An 18,726-nucleotide genomic window follows, 5' to 3' on the forward strand; every position below is an offset into this window, starting at 1 on the left:
AGCTCATCTGGTGTGTTCTATTAACACATCAAAATTTTAGAAAAATGGGATTTACCACCCTCTCCTTTTGTACATATTTATAACTCCTGTCTCTGAGTTCAGAAGCCTGATGATTCTACAAAGTGATATGAGAGGAAGTAGTGTGAAAGGATACAGACCAAAGAAATGGGATATAAACTTATATATATTTGTGTGTGCACACATAGAGTATGTGAGTACACCTCTGGATTTACCTAGTTTTATCTTCCCCCCCCTTAACTAAGTTAAAGCCCTAGACCAAAATCCGTCAATGGCGAAGGGTGACTCTATAGTCACCACTGGGGACGGAATGATGAAGACTTTGGTTTGATTTTCAACCCCGGCATGTCTTCAAGCTTTCTTTTCAGAATTTCTGTTTATCTTTAAAATGGGGATAACTAAGCATACCCTGTGTTCCTACACGGCTGCTTGCCCGGTTTAGACAACGTTTGGTGGAACAACTACAAAATTATATCTACATATATACTGTTTCTCTTTAGAAAAGTCACCTCATCCTTTCCTTCTTAAGACTTCTGTTTAATAAGAAAGCCGAACTCCAGTTAGGTGAGACTTTCTTACAGAGCAGAGGTTCTCATTTTCTGTAAATATCCAGATAGGAGGTACTTGAGGCCCCGGTGGCCAGGCAGGCTCTACCCATCTTCCTCCGCCCAGCATGGGGAAAGCAGCCCCGGGCAATATGTAAACGAATGGGCGTCGCTGTGTGCCAAGAAAACTTTATGTATGGGCACTGAAATTTGGATTTCCCATAATTTTCATGTATCATGAAATTTTCTCCTTCTGATTCTTTTCCAACCATTAAAAAAAAGTAAAATGTATCCTTAGTTTACGGGCCATACGGAAATAAGGAGCGGGCCACTTGGGCTGGTGGGCAAACCCCCATGCTAGGGAAAGGGGCCTGGGCTCATCAGCCTTAATCCCCTGTACCTCTCCTTTATGTGAGTCTTCTTTAGTTTTGCTTTTCGTCTGCATCCCATTTTGATTCTTCTCTCTTAGGTCAGCATTCATATCCTCATCCTTATTTTTTATTGAGGATACCTTTGTACAGTCTGCACAGAACACATGACTAAGTGTCTGAAAACGTGTGTTTGGGCTTGAGGTTTCTTTAGGGGTAACGTTACAGTTGTGGAACTGAAAAGATCCCTGCAACTGTCAAATGTGACTCTGGACAAGACTTGGCCCAAGTCATTTAAGAAAGCTAGCTTTCTCTGTTTTACCATGTTTCTCAGGGATGGTGATTGCATAATTGACCATTTCTATAAATTGTCATTAAAAAAACAATATAAAAGACTGGTAGTGGGGGGCAGTAGTGGATAGCAATTGAGTGAATTACAATCCCTTTAAGATTCTTGACCTTAATGAGCAATAGGACACATTGTCTCCCTAAACATAAAATGAGAAATCTGAACTTTCCTTTGACGTGTTAAAAAAAAAAAATAAATTTTTGAGCTAAAAGGATTATGGGAATCTTCTCCCAGTTTTATTTACATTCTGGTTTGCAAATAGTAGAGGGAATAGAAGAACCGTGGACCTTAGATGGGAATTTTTTTTTTTCCCTCCAGTGAATTCTTTTGTCACTCAAGATGGTAATATCTCTAGGCACCATCTCACACCGATGTGCTCCAGAATCTCTTTCGAATGAAACTGATGGAAAATAACCTGTCATTGTCACCCGGCAAGTGGTAGAGCTAGTGTGACAGAAGGTGATCCATTCCACTTCTCTGGGTATCAGTCCAGGATCTGAATGAAGAAAGGAAAAGGCACAAAAAGATAGTAGCAGTAACAAGGACGAAGAGTTTCACAGCCTTTGGAATTTTGCACTTTAACAAGACAGCTAACATAGTTTATTTATATGAAATATCCATTATATCAACAAAATAGTATCTTTTGATGGAGTCTGAAGTACTGTAGCTCTATTTGGTGGTCTGTGCTTCAAGTGCTCAGCAATACCTAACTTTGCTCTCCAAATTCATTAACTCGGGTAGTTCGTTTGAAGGTCAACCCTGTTCCGAAATTCTCAGGAAATCATACAGATGTTCAATGTTACATATGTTTTCCTTTGTATGCTCACTTGATTGGCTATTTAGAAACTAACACAAAGGAAGTCACTAACTGAAAAGCTATGGTTTAGGATGGTTGAACACGGAAAATCTTATTTATGTGGCTTTTAAAATTGTCATAGGACTTCAGAGCCTCATAATATTGCTATGAGGAAGTTAGAGGGTTTAGTGTCTTCCAGCATCTTCTGGCTGAGGGAGGCAAGACATACAGGTTGTGTCACACACCACGACTACACAGTGGTGAATAGCATGGCTAGGGTGGGGAGGTGATAATGCTCGAGCACCCGCTGTGTTCTAGATCCACGGTCCTCAAAGTCACAGAGCCCTGAGGGTCTCCAGCACCTTTGCAGTGCTTCTTTCAGGTCAAAACTGTTTTCTTAATAATACTGAGAGGTTCTTTTCCTTTTTTCATGCTCATTTTGTGACTTCACAGAAGAGTTTTATGAAGGCTTCATCGGCATTAAAATGTCATTCTTCCGACGGCCAATGGAATGTATGATCATGTATAATCTTGGGTTTTAAAAATTCCTGATTTAGTTCCTAATATGCTAAACACTGATGGATATAACTCACGTAGACACTCTAAACTTGAAGGGTTTAAAGCGGTTTTAGGACAAAAAAAAGTTTGAGAACTGCTGTTTTTCAGATACATTGCTAAGCCTGTCAGAAGTGTGATTTCATTTAATGCTGCAGTACCTCCACGATGCAGGCCCAGTTACCATTCCTCTTGAGCACAGGAGGAGATGAAAGCCTGGAAGAGTTAATGACTTGCAAAGGGTCACATAAACAGTGAAGTTGCAAAGTCACAATTCGAACACAGGTTTTGAATCCTTAACTCTTTCGCTGACTGTGCTGTCAGGCATGCTGTCCAGGGGGCCAGGAAATGCCTGGATGTTGACCGTAACTTTCCCTCAGAACCTGCTCCCTCCCACCCCTCAGGGAATGTAGATAGGGAGATTATCCACAAGGATGGTGTGAAGCAGAGACCACATTCTACTGGCTTACGGACTGAGTCCAGCCCACAGGTGTCCCACGCAGGGTGAAAAGTCAAACAGTTGGGTGTCAGTTTTTTTCAGCTGGGAAACTTAATTTTATCTCAAAATTGGAAGATCTAGACTAGGTTGGTATACCTATATGGCCACAGTCGGCTGCAGCTTATGTCACTCTTTGAGATGAGACATGTGTGCTCTAGTTTGCCACAGACCTCACCACCCCCTATTACCTAGAGCTCACGTTCCTCCTTTCTGTTACCTGTTTTCAGTGTTTGGATTGGAAACAGCTGGAGATGTCCTGCCTCCTGCATGGTGTTTATAGCCAATTTGTACTTAACTTATTTGAAAACTAAAAAGACACTGGCAGTAAAGGGACAAAATACATTCCACTCTGATTACCGCCACCTGGATATAGTAAAGAACCCACTGGCAATGCCGAATAGAGAACAGGTTGCTTCCTTCCTTACTAAAGCATCAAATTCTAATTCATTAAAGAATAAGGATCTGCCAGTGAATTAACATTTATTTTTAAATGTGTAGCCCTTTCTTTTTTTAGTGTTAATAGTGAAATAAGCACATTACACCCATTGCCCTCATTTTATCTTTATTTTAGTAATGTCTGTTGTCCTCATCATTATCGTGTCTGGACCCTTTCATAAGCTTAAAATGTCTCTGTGAACCTCTGTGTGCATGTTAGATCAGTCATTTGAAACAATTTGAGATTGCCAACCTAAAGGACTTCATTTCTCCTGGGCATTTGGACCGAATTACTGAATCTCAAATTTTTATATGTAAGATATCTCCCCATTTCAGCAGTGAATATTGACCATTTATCCTAATTTTTAGATATCTATTTGTTTGCCTTTTTCTTCTTTTGTCTCACCCCAGACTACAAGTTTTGTAAAGCTGGCAGTCAGGTCTGTTTGTTCACAATGTCAATTGTGATGGTGATAATAACCGTAAATAATGGAATAAATAAATGACTAAGATAAAGTATATCAGTTGTGCATATAACCTTTATTCTTCTCTATCCCTAAGAATTATAATAAAAGATTTTTAGTAAAAATTTTCATGTTTCCCAACTTGGTTAAATTGGGAAGACATTTGTTTCTTATTCTCCATGTAAATGTACATCCGGTCCTGTGTGTGTGTGTGTGTGTGTGCGTGCTTCTTGTTCTGTTTAGGATAGTTTCCCTTCTTCCTGATGCGAGGTCAGTAGGCAAGTTACATATCCATGCAGCTAACTGAGACCAAGTTACAGGGTGAGACCACTGAACTTGAAAGTGCAGCACAGAGACCCCTCCATAGACACTCTTCCTGCAGTTGGCAGTTACAGAGTTATGTGGCCATTAGAAAAGTCTTAAGTGTAATAGTAGCTTTTAGGCGCTGTCTTCTCCAAAGGGGGGCATCTAGCTCTTAACCTATTGCTGAAAGAGAAATACCATTGTCTATTAATACTACTGGAACTAAAGATGAATAGTGAATTGGCCTTGATCTGACAGTGAGTTTGACTTTGATAGCTCATCACTTAAAAAGGTTCTTTTATATTTATGAAAAAAAGCATGACGTCAAGCCAAGGGGGGGAAATTGATAGCAATATTGAAGACCAAACTTGTAGGGCTTCCAAAAAAAAAAAAAAAAAAAAAGCCCCTTGTGCGAATGGTGGTTTTTTTTTTTACATGCATATCTAATTAGCTTAGGTTATTATAAGCTGGGCTTCTGTGATAAAGTTTCCGGTGGTGTCTCAGGATACCTTGTTTATAGTGCCTTCTCTATGCCAGTCAGTCTTTGAGTCAGAATTACAGAAAGTAGAGGGAGTGAATAGTCTACCGTTTCTCGTTGGATTGGGGCCACCTAAAACGTTGTTATGCTGGAAATGCTAGAATATAATCACTATCAGGTGAGCTTTATTCTTATTCATATTTAGTGTCTGAAATGTAATGCAATAAATTGAGTAATTCACCTTTTCATGTTATTGTACTCTTTGCAGTAAGTGCAGGTCTACTAGTTTAATGCTGTTTACTGTTTGATACCATAAGAAGTAATTCAATGTGGTTTTGAACAAAGTAAATATTAGTAGGGTATTTTTTTTCCCCTAGTGCCTGGCTGTGCTCTCTCCATCAGCTCCTGTTCAGAGCTCATAAGATCAAATTGTGTTTATCAAGGAAAAAGTAACTTTTAATTGAGTGTCATTGATTTAAAAAAAAAGCATGTTTAATTCTGTATTAGTGTTTACAAGAAAGGAGGAAAAAGATCCTGGTGGCTTCGTAGTCATGCCTTGAAAAACACATACGTGTAAGTGTGAGGCATTTTGAAAGAAACTGCTTCCTGTAAATTGCTTTTTATGTTGAGTTCAAGATCTTAATTAAAATGTTGAATAATCATGTCCAAATGAAAGTGGGAGGAATTAATCTACAACTAGTTGATTTAATCATCAGAATGTTTCTGTTTATTTTCTACAACCATTTTGCAGCTGGCTCTTAAGGAGGTTTGTTGTTGTTTTTAAACAGAAAGCTATTCTGTTTGCCAAGGAAAGTAAAATAAATTGTTATGCTCCTTTTTCTAGCTTGTTCTCTGATCTCAGTAAACCCTTACAGTCATGTTGGGGAAAGTTTTGCCCTCCAGACGGTTGCAAATTTTTAAATTATTGGACATGAGCAAAAAGGGCACAAGGTTTCAAAGAGATGTGCAACTAATTAGCGGGGAAATAAAACAGGGCAAAGTATTACCCCAAATCCTGAGCGTTAGACTTTAAACTTCAGTAATATCAAAATCCATTAGCACAGTGCCTGGTACATAACAGGGGCTTAATAATTTATTCTGTTGGTGCACTGGCCAATCTCATGTTTGTGCGTGAGAAAAGAGCCGAGCAAAACTCACGAATAACGGCGCTGTCTTCTCTTCCCTCCGTGGCTATGTTCAGGTGCAGACCCACCTCGAAAACCCCACCAAGTACCACATACAGCAAGCCCAAAGGCAGCAGGTAAAGCAGTACCTTTCTACCACTTTAGCAAATAAACATGCCAACCAAGTCCTGAGCTTGCCATGTCCAAACCAGCCTGGCGATCATGTCATGCCACCAGTGCCGGGGAGCAGCGCACCCAACAGCCCCATGGCTATGCTCACACTTAACTCCAACTGTGAAAAAGAGGTAATTCATGTCTCCTCCCCTCTCCTGTCTTCTTACACTAAATGAATGTCTGTTGGATATTATTCCCACACTTGACTGTGGACTCTAGTCTGTCTGCGGGGCCCCACGCGCCGCCAGCCTTGGTCCCAGGTTCTGCGGTGTGGCCGCCGCGCTCTGGCCTCCTCACGCCGTCACCGGGGTCTGTCGGGTCATGGCTCAGGACAGGACACCTGGCCGCTCCAGAGTGGGACGGGGAGGCAAGGACACTTCCTCTCCCACCCTGTTTCCGCTCCGTTAGAGCCTGGCGCTCTCTTCTCTTCAATGCCTTTCCATTTACAAAGCAGTAAAAATGCAGAGAGAGGAGAAGGCAAAGGTGGAGAAGGAAAAAAGCAAAAATAGAAAAGGTGTGGGACAGGCGGTTTAGAAGTTCCGCTTGTTGTGAATGTCTGGAATATTATTTTTATTTCTCCCTGAGTTGAAGAAAAAAAAAAAGCACAGAATGTGCATGGATGGATTTGAATAATGTAGCACTTGAGAATTTAACAGAAAAGCAAAGGTTTTAATTGCCGATAAATTCCGTTTCGTAATAAGATTGCCGCTGCCGTGAAATCTGCTTTTGTAAAGGCTGGATTGGAGACGAGATTCAAACACACCTCAAGCTAATTGTTGCATCAAAATTTGAAGCATAAAAATACCTGAGGGGAGAGTTGTGATTTAATGCCTGTTATTTCCAAATTATAAGATGATAAGCCTCAGTTTAATGGAGTTTTTACTGTACTCTGAAATGTTCATGTGATTTCAGAGGTGACTCTTCTGAAGTTGCTGAATTTTAATTTCTAGAGGGACTAAGTCTTTTCCCCTGGGCCCAAACCAGCTGTCTTGTTTTTCTCTGTCCGTATTTGTCATCTATCAAGCTGATTTGATGGAAGTTCTTTCTGCACTATTTTATTTCTCGGTCAGATTCCACTTTGTTTGAAAGCTTATTAGTCCATCTTGTTGCTGCACCATCAGCCTCGTGTGAACATGTCATTGAAAAGTCATTTGCAAATCCAAGTCATGGGCTGATTTTGCTTGTGTTTTTGCAGGGATTTTATAAGTTTGAAGAGCAAAACAGGGCGGAAGGCGAATGCCCAACTATGAACACGCATTCACGAGCATCGTGCATGCAGGTACTAAATGACTCGGCAGCCCAAGGATGTAACACTTTGTAATGAGAATCTATATTTGTGGCTCATCACACCTTCCTGATGACTTAAGGGTTTTTTTCCCCCCTCATTGATTTTTTTTTTTTTTTTGAAAAAGAGAAAGCTATGAACAGGGCCATTTTCTTCATAGTGTCTCATGATTAAATAACTCAGGGAAATGAAACTTAAAATGCACTTTCCCTAAGTTGCTTCAAGTCATTAAAAAAGTGCTTGAAATACATACATTTTGATACATAAAATATAATATGCTGTACTTCATTTAGTTACCATCATCAGTGTGTTACACAAATTTGTAGGGTAGCAACTTCAGTAGACTGTTAGTAAAACCACAATATGCATGTGATTGTGTGTGTGTGTGTGTGTGTGTGTGTGTGAGAGAGTGAGAGAGAAAGAGAGAGATCTGTATATTGTTTTATAAAATGGAATCTCATCAAACACGCATTTGAAACTTTATTAATTTAATAATACTTCATGGATTTTTCCCAAGTGATTAGAGATTCTTCTGTGACATCCTATTTAATATATAAATAATGCTACATTTATCAACATATTTTTAAAATGTGTGTATAGATACATAAGAGAAAGAAGAATAAGCATTGAAAAATTCTTTTTTTTTTGCTTTTCTATATTTCCTGTTATTAACTTGCATTAGTGGTTCTTTTTTATCAGAAAAAGAAATTATTTTAAAAAACTATCACACCGAGCCCACTAATTTTATTTCCCTAAAAAAATTTACAATGAAAGGTCGATCCTAAGTTCTCTGACCCATTTGCCTGTTCAACTCAATTAGAAAATCATCTCTTGAAAGCAAACAAACAAAACTGGTGTATCTAGAAATGAAACTTAATAAACTACTGGCAGTTATTCAAAACTGACCTGCAATTATTCTTCTTAGGGGGGGTCACTTAATAACCCTCATTTTTTTGGGTGTTTATATAGCCATGGCTCTATGAGCACTTTATATGGTTTATCCTGAAATCTCACAAGAATCCAATAAGGCAATGAGTATTCTTAACCTCATTTTCCAGATTGGCCTGTTGAGGCCCTTAAAGATGGAAGGCTTTGCCCCTAATACAGAACGTGGGAGAATGAGGATTCCAAGCCCTGTGGCACTGGATCCTGTCCCCTTTAATTGGAAATGGTAAAAAGACATAAAGGAACATTCCTCTGAGTTTTGAGATTTCATTGTGTACTTGTGAAGCACTATTTAGATCCAAGCATGGGTGCGCGCGTGTGTGCACACACACACACACGCGCGCGCACACACACACACACACACACACACACACACCAACCAGCTCAGATACATCAGGTGTTTACAAAGAAATGTTTTCACAACCTTGTCTTTGCAACTGCTGCAATGCACATGTAATCACTGTTGTTTATTATCATAACTGATGTTTTGGTACTTCAGGAATAAAATTGATCTAGTGGGAATGTCAGCTCCATGACTGTAATGGTAACTTCGTCCTGGTGTAGTCCTTGGGGAGTACCGAGCACACTGGCAGCTGTACAAGGAGAAACTTATTTTACAAGTCACTGCAGGATCAGTGCAGGGTTAGCCAGCTGCCTGAGAGCCACAGTGCTCCCTACGTCCCTAGGAGAGCAAAGGTCTGAACTACTATCTGGGTTGTCCTACTGCAAGGAGGGTCTAGGAAGGCTGTGGGGTATCGTCTTGAGAAGAAAAAAAAAAAAAAAAGAAATGGCCGCCATCATTCAAGATGAGGTTTTCTGGTTCATCTTTCCTGTTTGGGAAAGGCAGTTGAGCATAGCACTTGAGAGCATGGGTCCAAGTTGTGGCTCTAACCCTCTTCTGTGTATGACTTTGGGCAAGTTGCTTCTCATTTACCTCACCTGGCAGATTGATATACTAATAGTACCTACACCGATAGAGTTATTCTGAGAGGGGAAATAATTTAACCCATCAAAAGCCCTGAACCTGGTGCCTGGCACCTAGTAATCCCTCACTAAGTGCTGGTTGCAAATGTCATCCTTATCACCTGTTAGTGTCCGTGACCTTCAGTAATGTTCCTATTTGGGAAGAAGAGGGCAGTAATTTCTTAGCATCTAACTGAAGAGCTTTAGTGCTTAGGGTAAGAAAAGACCACGGATCTCTCTTTGGGTGGTTTTACACAGTTTTTGCTTATGTTTGTCTCTCTTACATTGCCCTTTTTCCCACAGATGGATGATGTAATCGATGACATCATTAGCCTAGAATCAAGTTATAATGAAGAAATCCTGGGATTGATGGATCCTGCTTTGCAAATGGCAAATACGGTATTGATGACTTTTTTTTTTTTTTTAAGAAAATCTTGATATATTTCCAGCATTCTCTCCCTTTTCCTGAACTTTTAGTTTATTTCTGCAAGTGATTGATTGAGAAATTTATTAATAATAAAAGAATTATCTCAGGATCACAAATAAGTGACTTTGACATCAGAAATTAAGAATTTCTCATGAGTTTATCAGTAACCCCATGATAAAGCTCTACATTCCCTTGGAGTCCAAGTCCACTTTCAATAGGAAGTTAGGCCTTCCAATTCCCCCTGACATCTAATGCCCAGCTTAGTACACTGCTGCCAAGGGGAATACTATAGATGGTACTATTTACAGTAGCATTCTAGTTGGCCTGAAAAACGAATGCAGCTTCTAAAGGCAGTACCTACTATTAATAAGTAATGGAGTGACTGACATTCGATTTGCCTTTCTTCAATAGCAAAATTTATTCTGATTTTGGTTAATAAATCGGTGGTTTATTAAACTTATTTTTCTCTATAATTTGGAGCCTTGCCCCTACTGGGTTTTTTTTTTTTTTCACTCCTTACAATGGTGTCTTATGTTTCCATTTTACCAAAGTCTTATTATAGATCGTATTTAGTCCTTGTAATAATTCTCTAAATCTAGAGATTCTGCAATAATTCTTTGAGTCAAGTTGGGGTGGTATCATTGCCCTCATTTTTAGGATTAAGAAAGGTTAGCTGGTCTTACACAGGATTACACAGCTTCGATGTGTCAGAGTCAGGACTTCTTGGTAGGCTTTGAATAACTTGTCCAATCTTTTTTTTGTTTTCTATAAGAGCAATGCCATGAGAGTGTCATATTCTTTAATAACCTGTATTTAAAAGACTAACTCCCACAGGGGACCAAGGGTGAAGGGGAGTTGTTCTTTCATGGGTATAGAGTTTGATATTTGCAAGATGAAAAAATTCTGGGATTTGTTTCACAACAGTGTGCATAGACTTAACACTACTGAACTGTACACTTCAAAATGATTAAGATGCTAAATTTTATGTCCTGTGTATTTTTACCACAATAGAAAATTGTTTTAAAGAATAAAGTCATATAATAAATTCCCTTGACCAGGGAATATGATAGCCCTTACTTATTTATACCAAAATTCTTAGTGAACTAAAGTTTTATAGGTAGCATTTTCTTTTTTCCATCTTGGTCCGGTTCTTTCAGTTCATTAACCTGAAGTCCTGAGGGGTGAGGACTCCCCTGGCAGCCCCAAAGTCTTTTCTGGGATCTCTCGTTTCTGTCAACTTCCTACCCATTTAAACTCACTCCCTGATTTTGAAAGAACTAGATGTTCCGCCGTCTTGACAGATGTCTCCATGTCAGACTCTCCCCACCCTCTTTGAGCCGTTGGTTGGCTTCTGTAGCACCCTCTGCTTCCAACTTTGTGCCTCTTGTGAGTTGGGCTACACTTGTCAGCGGTCAGAATCCTAGGACCAGTGTGAACAAGACACTTGGGAGAGCTTGCACTGTGAAATTTATAAATATACCCCCAAACATGGGTATATTTACTATGTTTTCAATGCCCAACAGCAATTATTAGCAATGGCCCAGTCATCCCAGAGGAACTTTGCTTGATGAACATGGTCATTTTGCCAGTAGTTAATAATTTAAAAAATTTTCTCCAATGGTGAGCACCTTGGAGGTCATCTGAGCCAATCAAGTACTCGGTGCATTAGTCTCCTCTTGCATATCTTCTGTATTCCTCCCCCCCAGCCCATACACAGAAAAACTAGACATCCATCTTCTGGAAAGCCTCCAGTGAAGGATATGCACTAACTCACAAGACAGGCTGGAAAGCACAGAGGTTAGGAGTTGGAGATGTGTGATCATATCCAGGTTCATCTCCAAAGTCTGCCATTTCCCATGTGATCCTGCATGATACTTAGTTTCTTGAAGTCCTACATTTCTCCATCTCTAAAATTAGACTGATAATTGTACCTACCTCCCATGGTCATCTCATGAAATATGTATAGCATTTAGCATTGGAAACATAAGCTGTACTCAACAATATCTAAATTAAGTATAATTTCTTTTAACAGCAAATAGTTTTGATAGTATTTTATTCAGGTGATATTCCTTGAGCATCTGTAACGTGTTCAACTCTACTTCAAAATAACATGATAGTTAATAATCCAGATATTATTCACAGTGTGTCTTTCTGTGAATTCCTGACATGGGTCTAGTTTGCCATCATGGAGAACTTGTCCTCATGACAACCCTTCTGAAGACAGTTCTCAAGACCCCCAATTGCTTCTCTCCTTTAGATTGAACACCCATGTCTCCTCCTCAGTCATTCTACATTAGAATGGAAATCTTATTCCTTCATTATCTGATTGCTTCCAAGCTAACTTTAAGATGGAGTTAGTGTTTATTAAATACCTAGTATGTCACCAGCCCTGGGTGAGGTGCTGTGGATGAAGATGAGTAGGGTATGCTTCCTGTACTCATGGGGCTTACCAGTCTGGGAAGGGGAGACCCTGTCAGACCTCGAATGGAGGAGGATAATTCCGGGGCAGAGGGGCCATCTTAGGGGAGTTCCTGGGTAGGAAAGATCCCCTGGGCAGAGTTGAATTAATTGCCAGCCGGGGAGGAGTAACCCGTAGCCACCCTCAGATGTCACTGACTCTCCAGGCATTCATTACTTTTCTATATTTCTACCCTGAAAAAATCTACCCATCAGAACCAGCCCATGACAAAACTGTTTCAGCATTTTGCTATTAGAGGAGACACAGTATAAAATAAAAGTTAGGATCACAGACTGTGAGCCAGATAGCTGAATTCAGTGCCTACTCTTGAGTGAGCTATTTGACCTCTCTGCCTCACTTTCTTTGTCTGGTAAATGGGAATAAAAATAGCATCCAAAACAATAGAATCCGTATGAAAATTGTAAGAGTTATTCTACAAAAAGCACTTAGAATCTTGGTTCTGATATGCTCTTACTAGATGTTAGTTACTAGCTCTTATTCTTGGTAAATTTGGGTTTGGATTGTCAAAATAAATAACAAAGCTATCAACAACTTACTAACATTTTAATCCCCCCCCACCCCCATAGAGTTTAAGCTTAGTGTTCTTCATGTTAGGCATTTTTCCCTTTTATTTGATTCTTTGATAGGCTTTATTTCAAGTTAACTTCTTAAAAAAAATAAAGTGGAGGGAGCACTTAGAGAGGAAACTATCCTAAGGGAATTGGAGTCTAGAAATAACTATTCTGAGAGCACAAGGGCCCTCTTGTACCATTACAAACAAAGAATAAAAGTCCCAGTTTACTTGTGCTAACAGTACTCAATTGATATTCAGAGAAGGGGAACATCCAGAAAGAAAAAAATAATAACATTTTACAATGATCATTTACTTGGAAAAATATTCATTTTGGTGGAGGAGAACATTGAAGAACTCAATTCAGACCAAGTTTGGGGCACAGACCCACATGTGTCTACTTTCTCTTTCTTTGTCCCTATTAGACTATGGCTTCCATCCATTGTACAGCTTGTTTGCTGGAAGTGAAATCTTGTCCATCAGGTGAATATGCTGCATAAAAACCTAGCAAAAATACAACATAGCCATGTTAGCAGAAGATGCCTCTTCCTCTTCCTTAGCTCCAAAGATATTATTTTGACCCAGTTATAATGTTTATGGGGCAGGTTTTCTAACCCAGAAGGGGAACCACAAAATCCTTTCTTAAATATGCATGGCTGATTTTTCATTAGAAAGCCATGTTTCATCAACCTTCCTTTTAGTTTCATTAACCTTCCATTAGCTTCAACAAATGACAGCCATTAATACAAAAAACATAAGGCACCATTTCAGGGCAGAGTCTCTCACCTTCAGCATGATTAATATTTGAGGTGGATAATTCTTTTTTTTTTAAGATTTTATTTCTTTTTCTTTCTTTCTTTTTTTTAGATTTTATTTACTTTTCAACAGAGAGAGAGAGAGATAGCGAGAGAGGGAACAGAAACAGGGGGAGTGGGAGAGGGAGAAGCAGGCTTCCCGCTGAGCAGGGAGCCCGATGTGGGGCTCGATCCCAGGACCCCAGGATCATGACCCGAGCCGAAGGCAGACGCTTAACAACTGAGCCACCCAGGTGCCCGAGGTGGATAATTCTTTGTTGTGAGGCTGCCCTGCCCATTGTAGGATGTTTAGCCGCATCCCTGGCCTCTACCCACTAGATGTCAGTGGTACCCTCCTCCCTAGTTGTGACACCCCAGAATGGCTCTAGACATTGACAAATGCCCTCCACTGACAATGGAGAAGCCCTGATTTGAACACTGGGCCATTACTCCAGTCCTATAGTTCCCTGATCCCTGTGTTTGGACTTGCTTTGCAGCCTGGTAAAATTGGTGCAATGGTTGACAGGATACTTAGTAATTAACAGGGCGAGGGGTGTAGTCTATCAAAGTGGAAATTAGCTTGACTGTTGAAAACAGACTAGGAATACAGTACTTTGTAGAAAATTATATTACTAAACATGGCAGTATTGATCACTTAAATACAGTGTTTCACCCAGTCGACCTCTGATTCGTACAGAACCCTGCGAGAGGGCTGATAGGATTGCCACTTTTCAAAGGGGGCATCCTGTCTCAGAGAGGTTAGTATCACACAGGCAGGTGTCAACCCAGTTCTCTGCCTCCTAAGCCAGCCTGCACTATTAATTTGTAAATTTGAGTATCCATACTTGTCTTGTGAGCAGTTAGGTTTTTATTTGCTTAGAATCAGTTGGAGATTAGTTGAAAATTGCAGTTTCGAATTGGTTTATCAGCAGTTGACACTGCCCCCCAAATACTGCTATTAACATAGTACATGAACCTCCTACCACAAAGCTCTATTCAGGCATAGCTAGATCTTTCGTAAAATCAATTAAGACAACATATACCAAGTGCCTTTCTAGTTCTGTGCCTGGCCCAGAGTAGGAGCCCACAGAAAAATGTTCCCCAGCAAAATACTCTAGCAGGTTGTATGCTGCCAATTCCTAATCGGCAAGTATTGGAGAAGCAGCCGAAGCGGGAAATCTTTTAGAGAAGTAGGGGGAGGGCTATAAGCCACTCTTTGGACTGGAAGTAATGATGTCTGATCTCTTTGGAGTGTCTGATAAGGCATCTTGTTATATAGAGGTTTTAATTCCTCTCCCTTCTTGGCAGGCACGGCTGTCGATCCATGCCAGGCACAGCAATCTTGTCTGCCCAGCCCATTCGTGTCTGGGTGTCCCCCGTCCTATACTCTTCCCCCCACCCCTCTGCTGAATGTGTCTCCGTCCGTCTTTCCACCTCCCTCCCCTTGTGTCTTTGTCGCTCTGTCTCGTTCCCAATTTTTGTTTCTTTTGCCTCTGTCTCTGTCTCTCTCCCTCCCTCCCTCTGTATGATTCTGCATTTATTAAGTATATGTGCACATAGTTTCCCTTAGAATGTGTTTAGAAAACATGGTCTTGTCCCAGAGAAGCTTATAATTAGATACCTATCTCTTCAATATAAATCCACTGAGGACTTAGAGGTTTTTGTTTTTTTTTAAAGCTTACTGTATGTATCTCTTGCCTATTAAATTTTCCCTAACAAATCATCATAATAACACAATTGCATTGTTTTGCTTACAGTTTGCATTTGAAAAGATGATAGATACGATTTGTATTTCTAGAGGTATGGAAATATTTTTTAGCTTGTTGCATTGAATTTTGAAGCCACATTCTTGGTTTATTAATATTCGGTAGTTCCTCCAAAATCTGAAACTCCAGAAAGATAGGAAGATAAATCTTTGGAATCCAGAGGGGTTATGAGATGTCCTAGCAGCTTTCTGAGTTTTGATGCTCTGACTCTTTACAGTGCTGTATTGAGACATTTGCACACCTTTCACTTTGCTGTCTTAAGTTGTACAAGAGTGGAACTGAGCACTCACAGAGCAAGATTGACTCCAGGAAGGTGACCTACTTCAAATAAAACCGCTTAGCGAAATGACAGCTAAGAATCAAAGTCACTGGTTATCAGGTTTTTAGCTAGAGGGGCTTGAATTGTGCTTCAAGGGCATTTTTGAATGATCACAGTGCATTGTTTATATGCATCTGTGAGGTGGGATAGGTGTATTACATTTTATATACACAATATAAATCCTGCCTTCAAAAAGAAGCAAAGGACGGAGTGGGCAGGAGAGAGACCTGTTCTGCTGATCTGTCTGTGCTCCCCGCTCTCAGCCCCAGTCGTATTAGAGCAAGTGTCCTGTTTACCTGTCAGAAGGTATAGGCCTCTCCTACCTCTTTAGCTGGGGGTTTGGTTCATAGACTACTTCTCTAGAAGCCACAATGGGAAGAGATGGTCGAAGGGAAACACATTCGTATCTTTATTTTGTGGGATATTTTTATCTGTGTGTTAGTGGCCATTGGAGAAAATGAAAGGTGAGATGTGCAGTGTACTCTGTCCTCGATACCTCTTGGTCACTAAACAACCTGAACGCCGTCCCAAGTCACTTTTCTCAGATGTAGAGTAAAACTTAGAGTGTATGATCAAGGAGGGGGTGGGCTAAATGCTCTAAGTCTTCCTTGGGAGTAATAGTTACAGGAGTTGTTTGAATTAAGCTGGGAAGAGGGAGCTTCTCCACTGACAGTAGTGAGGTCCCGTAACTGTGCCCCCTTAGTTAATACTCAGAACTTTATTTCAGAGGGTGGGAAGAAGAAATGTCTGGGACCTCTGATGTCCACAAACATGGGTGCATCAAACTCCTTCAGTGAATGAGGTGCGGGGAAGTGTGTATACGACAAAAGGAAATCGGCACCGGGGGCAGAAAGTTCACTACTTCAAAATATTCAGTGCAGAACTAGAGAAAAAACACTCTTAAGCTAGCTCGAGAGGGCTAAATATATATATATATTTTTTTTTTTTTTGAGTGTAAATTTTTGTTCTTTTCTTAAAGTCAGTGGGCTCCCCCTTGTGGCTCCGTGAAAGATTTCAGTTTCAAGGAAAAGAGCTTTTCTTTAGCAATAAGGAAACCATTTCTTTTCCAGTAGAAAACACTTTTTATTGCTTTTCCTTATCAAATAGAGAGAAGAAAAGGGAGAGGGAAAGAGAGGGAAGGAAAAAAGTGACTTTGATGGAAAACCTGATTTGGTGAAAAAGTCAGGCCACATGGAACACCATTTTACAGTAAAAGCCAGCATTTCCTAAACATCTGTGTGCTGCTGGATGTGCTAGATAATGAGTTTGCCACCTTGGCCACTGTCTGCATGCTCAAAATATAACTATAGGCTGGTCGTAGAACCGTCTTATGGGGGTGAGATAATGTTCTTTTTTCAAAGGAACGAGCTAATGTCACCGTTTATCTAAGTGAGTGGAAAGGTAAACGTGTCATGCCTTCCTGTTTTAAAAAAAATGATTTTTTTTTTTTTTTTTTTACATCAAACCATTTCTTTTAAGTAAAGTCTGGAATAGATCTGGGTTCTAGCTGAATAACCTAGGAATTGTTTAGCAGTTCATTTCTGTTACTGTTTCTCTCTCTAGTTACCTGTCTCTGGAAATCTGATTGACCTTTATGGCAACCAAGGCCTGCCGCCCCCAGGCCTCACCATCAGCAACTCCTGTCCGGCCAACCTTCCCAACATAAAAAGGGAGCTCACAGGTAAATTACTGGCAAGTGTGCCTCTTCCTGGGGATTTTCTGTTAATTTTCTGGCAAGCAAAGTTATTAAAATTGTGACCTCTGGACTCTTCCGTTTGTAGACGTAATTTTTTTAGGTCTGTGTAGAGGTGAAACCATTGAGGAATATTTTAGGATGGAGGATTTATACTTGGAAATCCTGGTTTCCAGTATTTCTTGAGGTTCTGGGAGGAGGGCTGCTGTCTCCCCAAGGCCCCATATTATACCATGCACCCATCGCTGGGTCTTTGGCTGCTGTACCCTTTGGGGTGGGCGCAGTGGGCAACACTGTTAATAATAAAATGTCTCCACCCAGTCTGGTGTTTGTGTTACTTGCCAAGCCCCTAGAGGCATTCCACTTTGAGAACCCTGGTCTGAATTTCTCTTTGACACACGTTCAAGCCCACATTTGTCAGGAGGGGGTAAAGAAAGAATTTCTTACATCTTTAGATGCCTCATCTTATTTTTGCTACATCATGTGCAAAAGATTTATTATACAGAGTAAAAAAATAAATTATAAAATGGAGCAATGGGTATTGTTTGTTCCTGAGGCAAGTGTGAAATTATCTATTTTGCCATTTTGTTTGAGGCTTTACGGAAGGCATTTGGCCGTTAAAACATGACGAAACTACATTAGAACTGGCATTCTACCATGCTGAGTTTTATGGCCCTCACCTCATCCCCCTTTTTAATGTCTGGCCCTTGCATCTTGCAGGATTAGGTGAACGGTCTGAGAATATGAACTATATATTTGGTGCAAAAAATTCCTGTTTGTTCGAGGGTGTCTTTTTAAAAAAATACTTCAGAAGATTGTGGCAGGAGAAAAGCAGTTAAAAAAAAAAAACAAAACATTGGGGTTAAAAGGTAGTAAATTAATTACTATGTAAAACCCCTTGAAAGTCAACAAAAAAGTAGGTATGCTCCCAGGAAGGAAAAATGTCATGAAGTCTTAGAAAATAATGCTGTAGGAGATCTATACTAAATAATGATAAAATATGGTTAGCGTGGCATGAACAGAATTCTTACAAATTACATGCAAAGTAGACTTTTTTTTTAATTTAAAAAATAATTTATTTATTTTAGAGAGAGAGAGCATGAGTGGAGAGAGGGGCAGGGGTAAAGGGAAGAGAGAAAGGGAGGGAATCTCAAGCAGAGTCCAAGCTGAGCAAGGAGCCTGACACAGGGCTCAATCTCACAACCCTGAGATCATGACCCGAGTTGGATCCAAGAGTCAGAGTTGGAAGCTGAGCCCCCCAGTGCCCCCAGTACCCTCAAAGTAGACTTCTGAATTATGTGTAGGATTGTTTCTTCAAAAACAAAACAACAGATGCAGGGGGTGGGAATGAGAGGAATGGGTAAGAGGGTATAAATTTATTTTTTTTTTAAAAGAAG

The 18,726-nt window shown here is 40.1% G+C and overlaps 1 protein-coding gene across 9 annotated transcripts in view; it reads left to right on the forward strand.

Annotated features, from left to right (window-relative positions):
* MITF (melanocyte inducing transcription factor) overlaps positions 1-18,726 on the forward strand; it is a 214,133-nt gene that overhangs the window by 175,357 nt on the left and 20,050 nt on the right. For all 9 annotated transcript variants that reach the window (XM_025885074.2, XM_025885075.2, XM_073901537.1 and 6 more), the window contains 4 exons: positions 6,012-6,239; positions 7,304-7,387; positions 9,605-9,700; positions 17,200-17,317. In XM_025885074.2, the coding sequence (XP_025740859.1) occupies positions 6,012-6,239; positions 7,304-7,387; positions 9,605-9,700; positions 17,200-17,317 (526 nt within the window). The remainder of the gene's footprint in view (positions 1-6,011; positions 6,240-7,303; positions 7,388-9,604; positions 9,701-17,199; positions 17,318-18,726) is intronic.

This window comes from Callorhinus ursinus, unplaced genomic scaffold, assembly GCF_003265705.2.
Source record: "Callorhinus ursinus isolate GAN/ISIS: 27379988/994484 unplaced genomic scaffold, GSC_fseal_2.0 scaffold15, whole genome shotgun sequence".
Taxonomy (NCBI): Eukaryota; Metazoa; Chordata; class Mammalia; order Carnivora; family Otariidae; genus Callorhinus; species Callorhinus ursinus.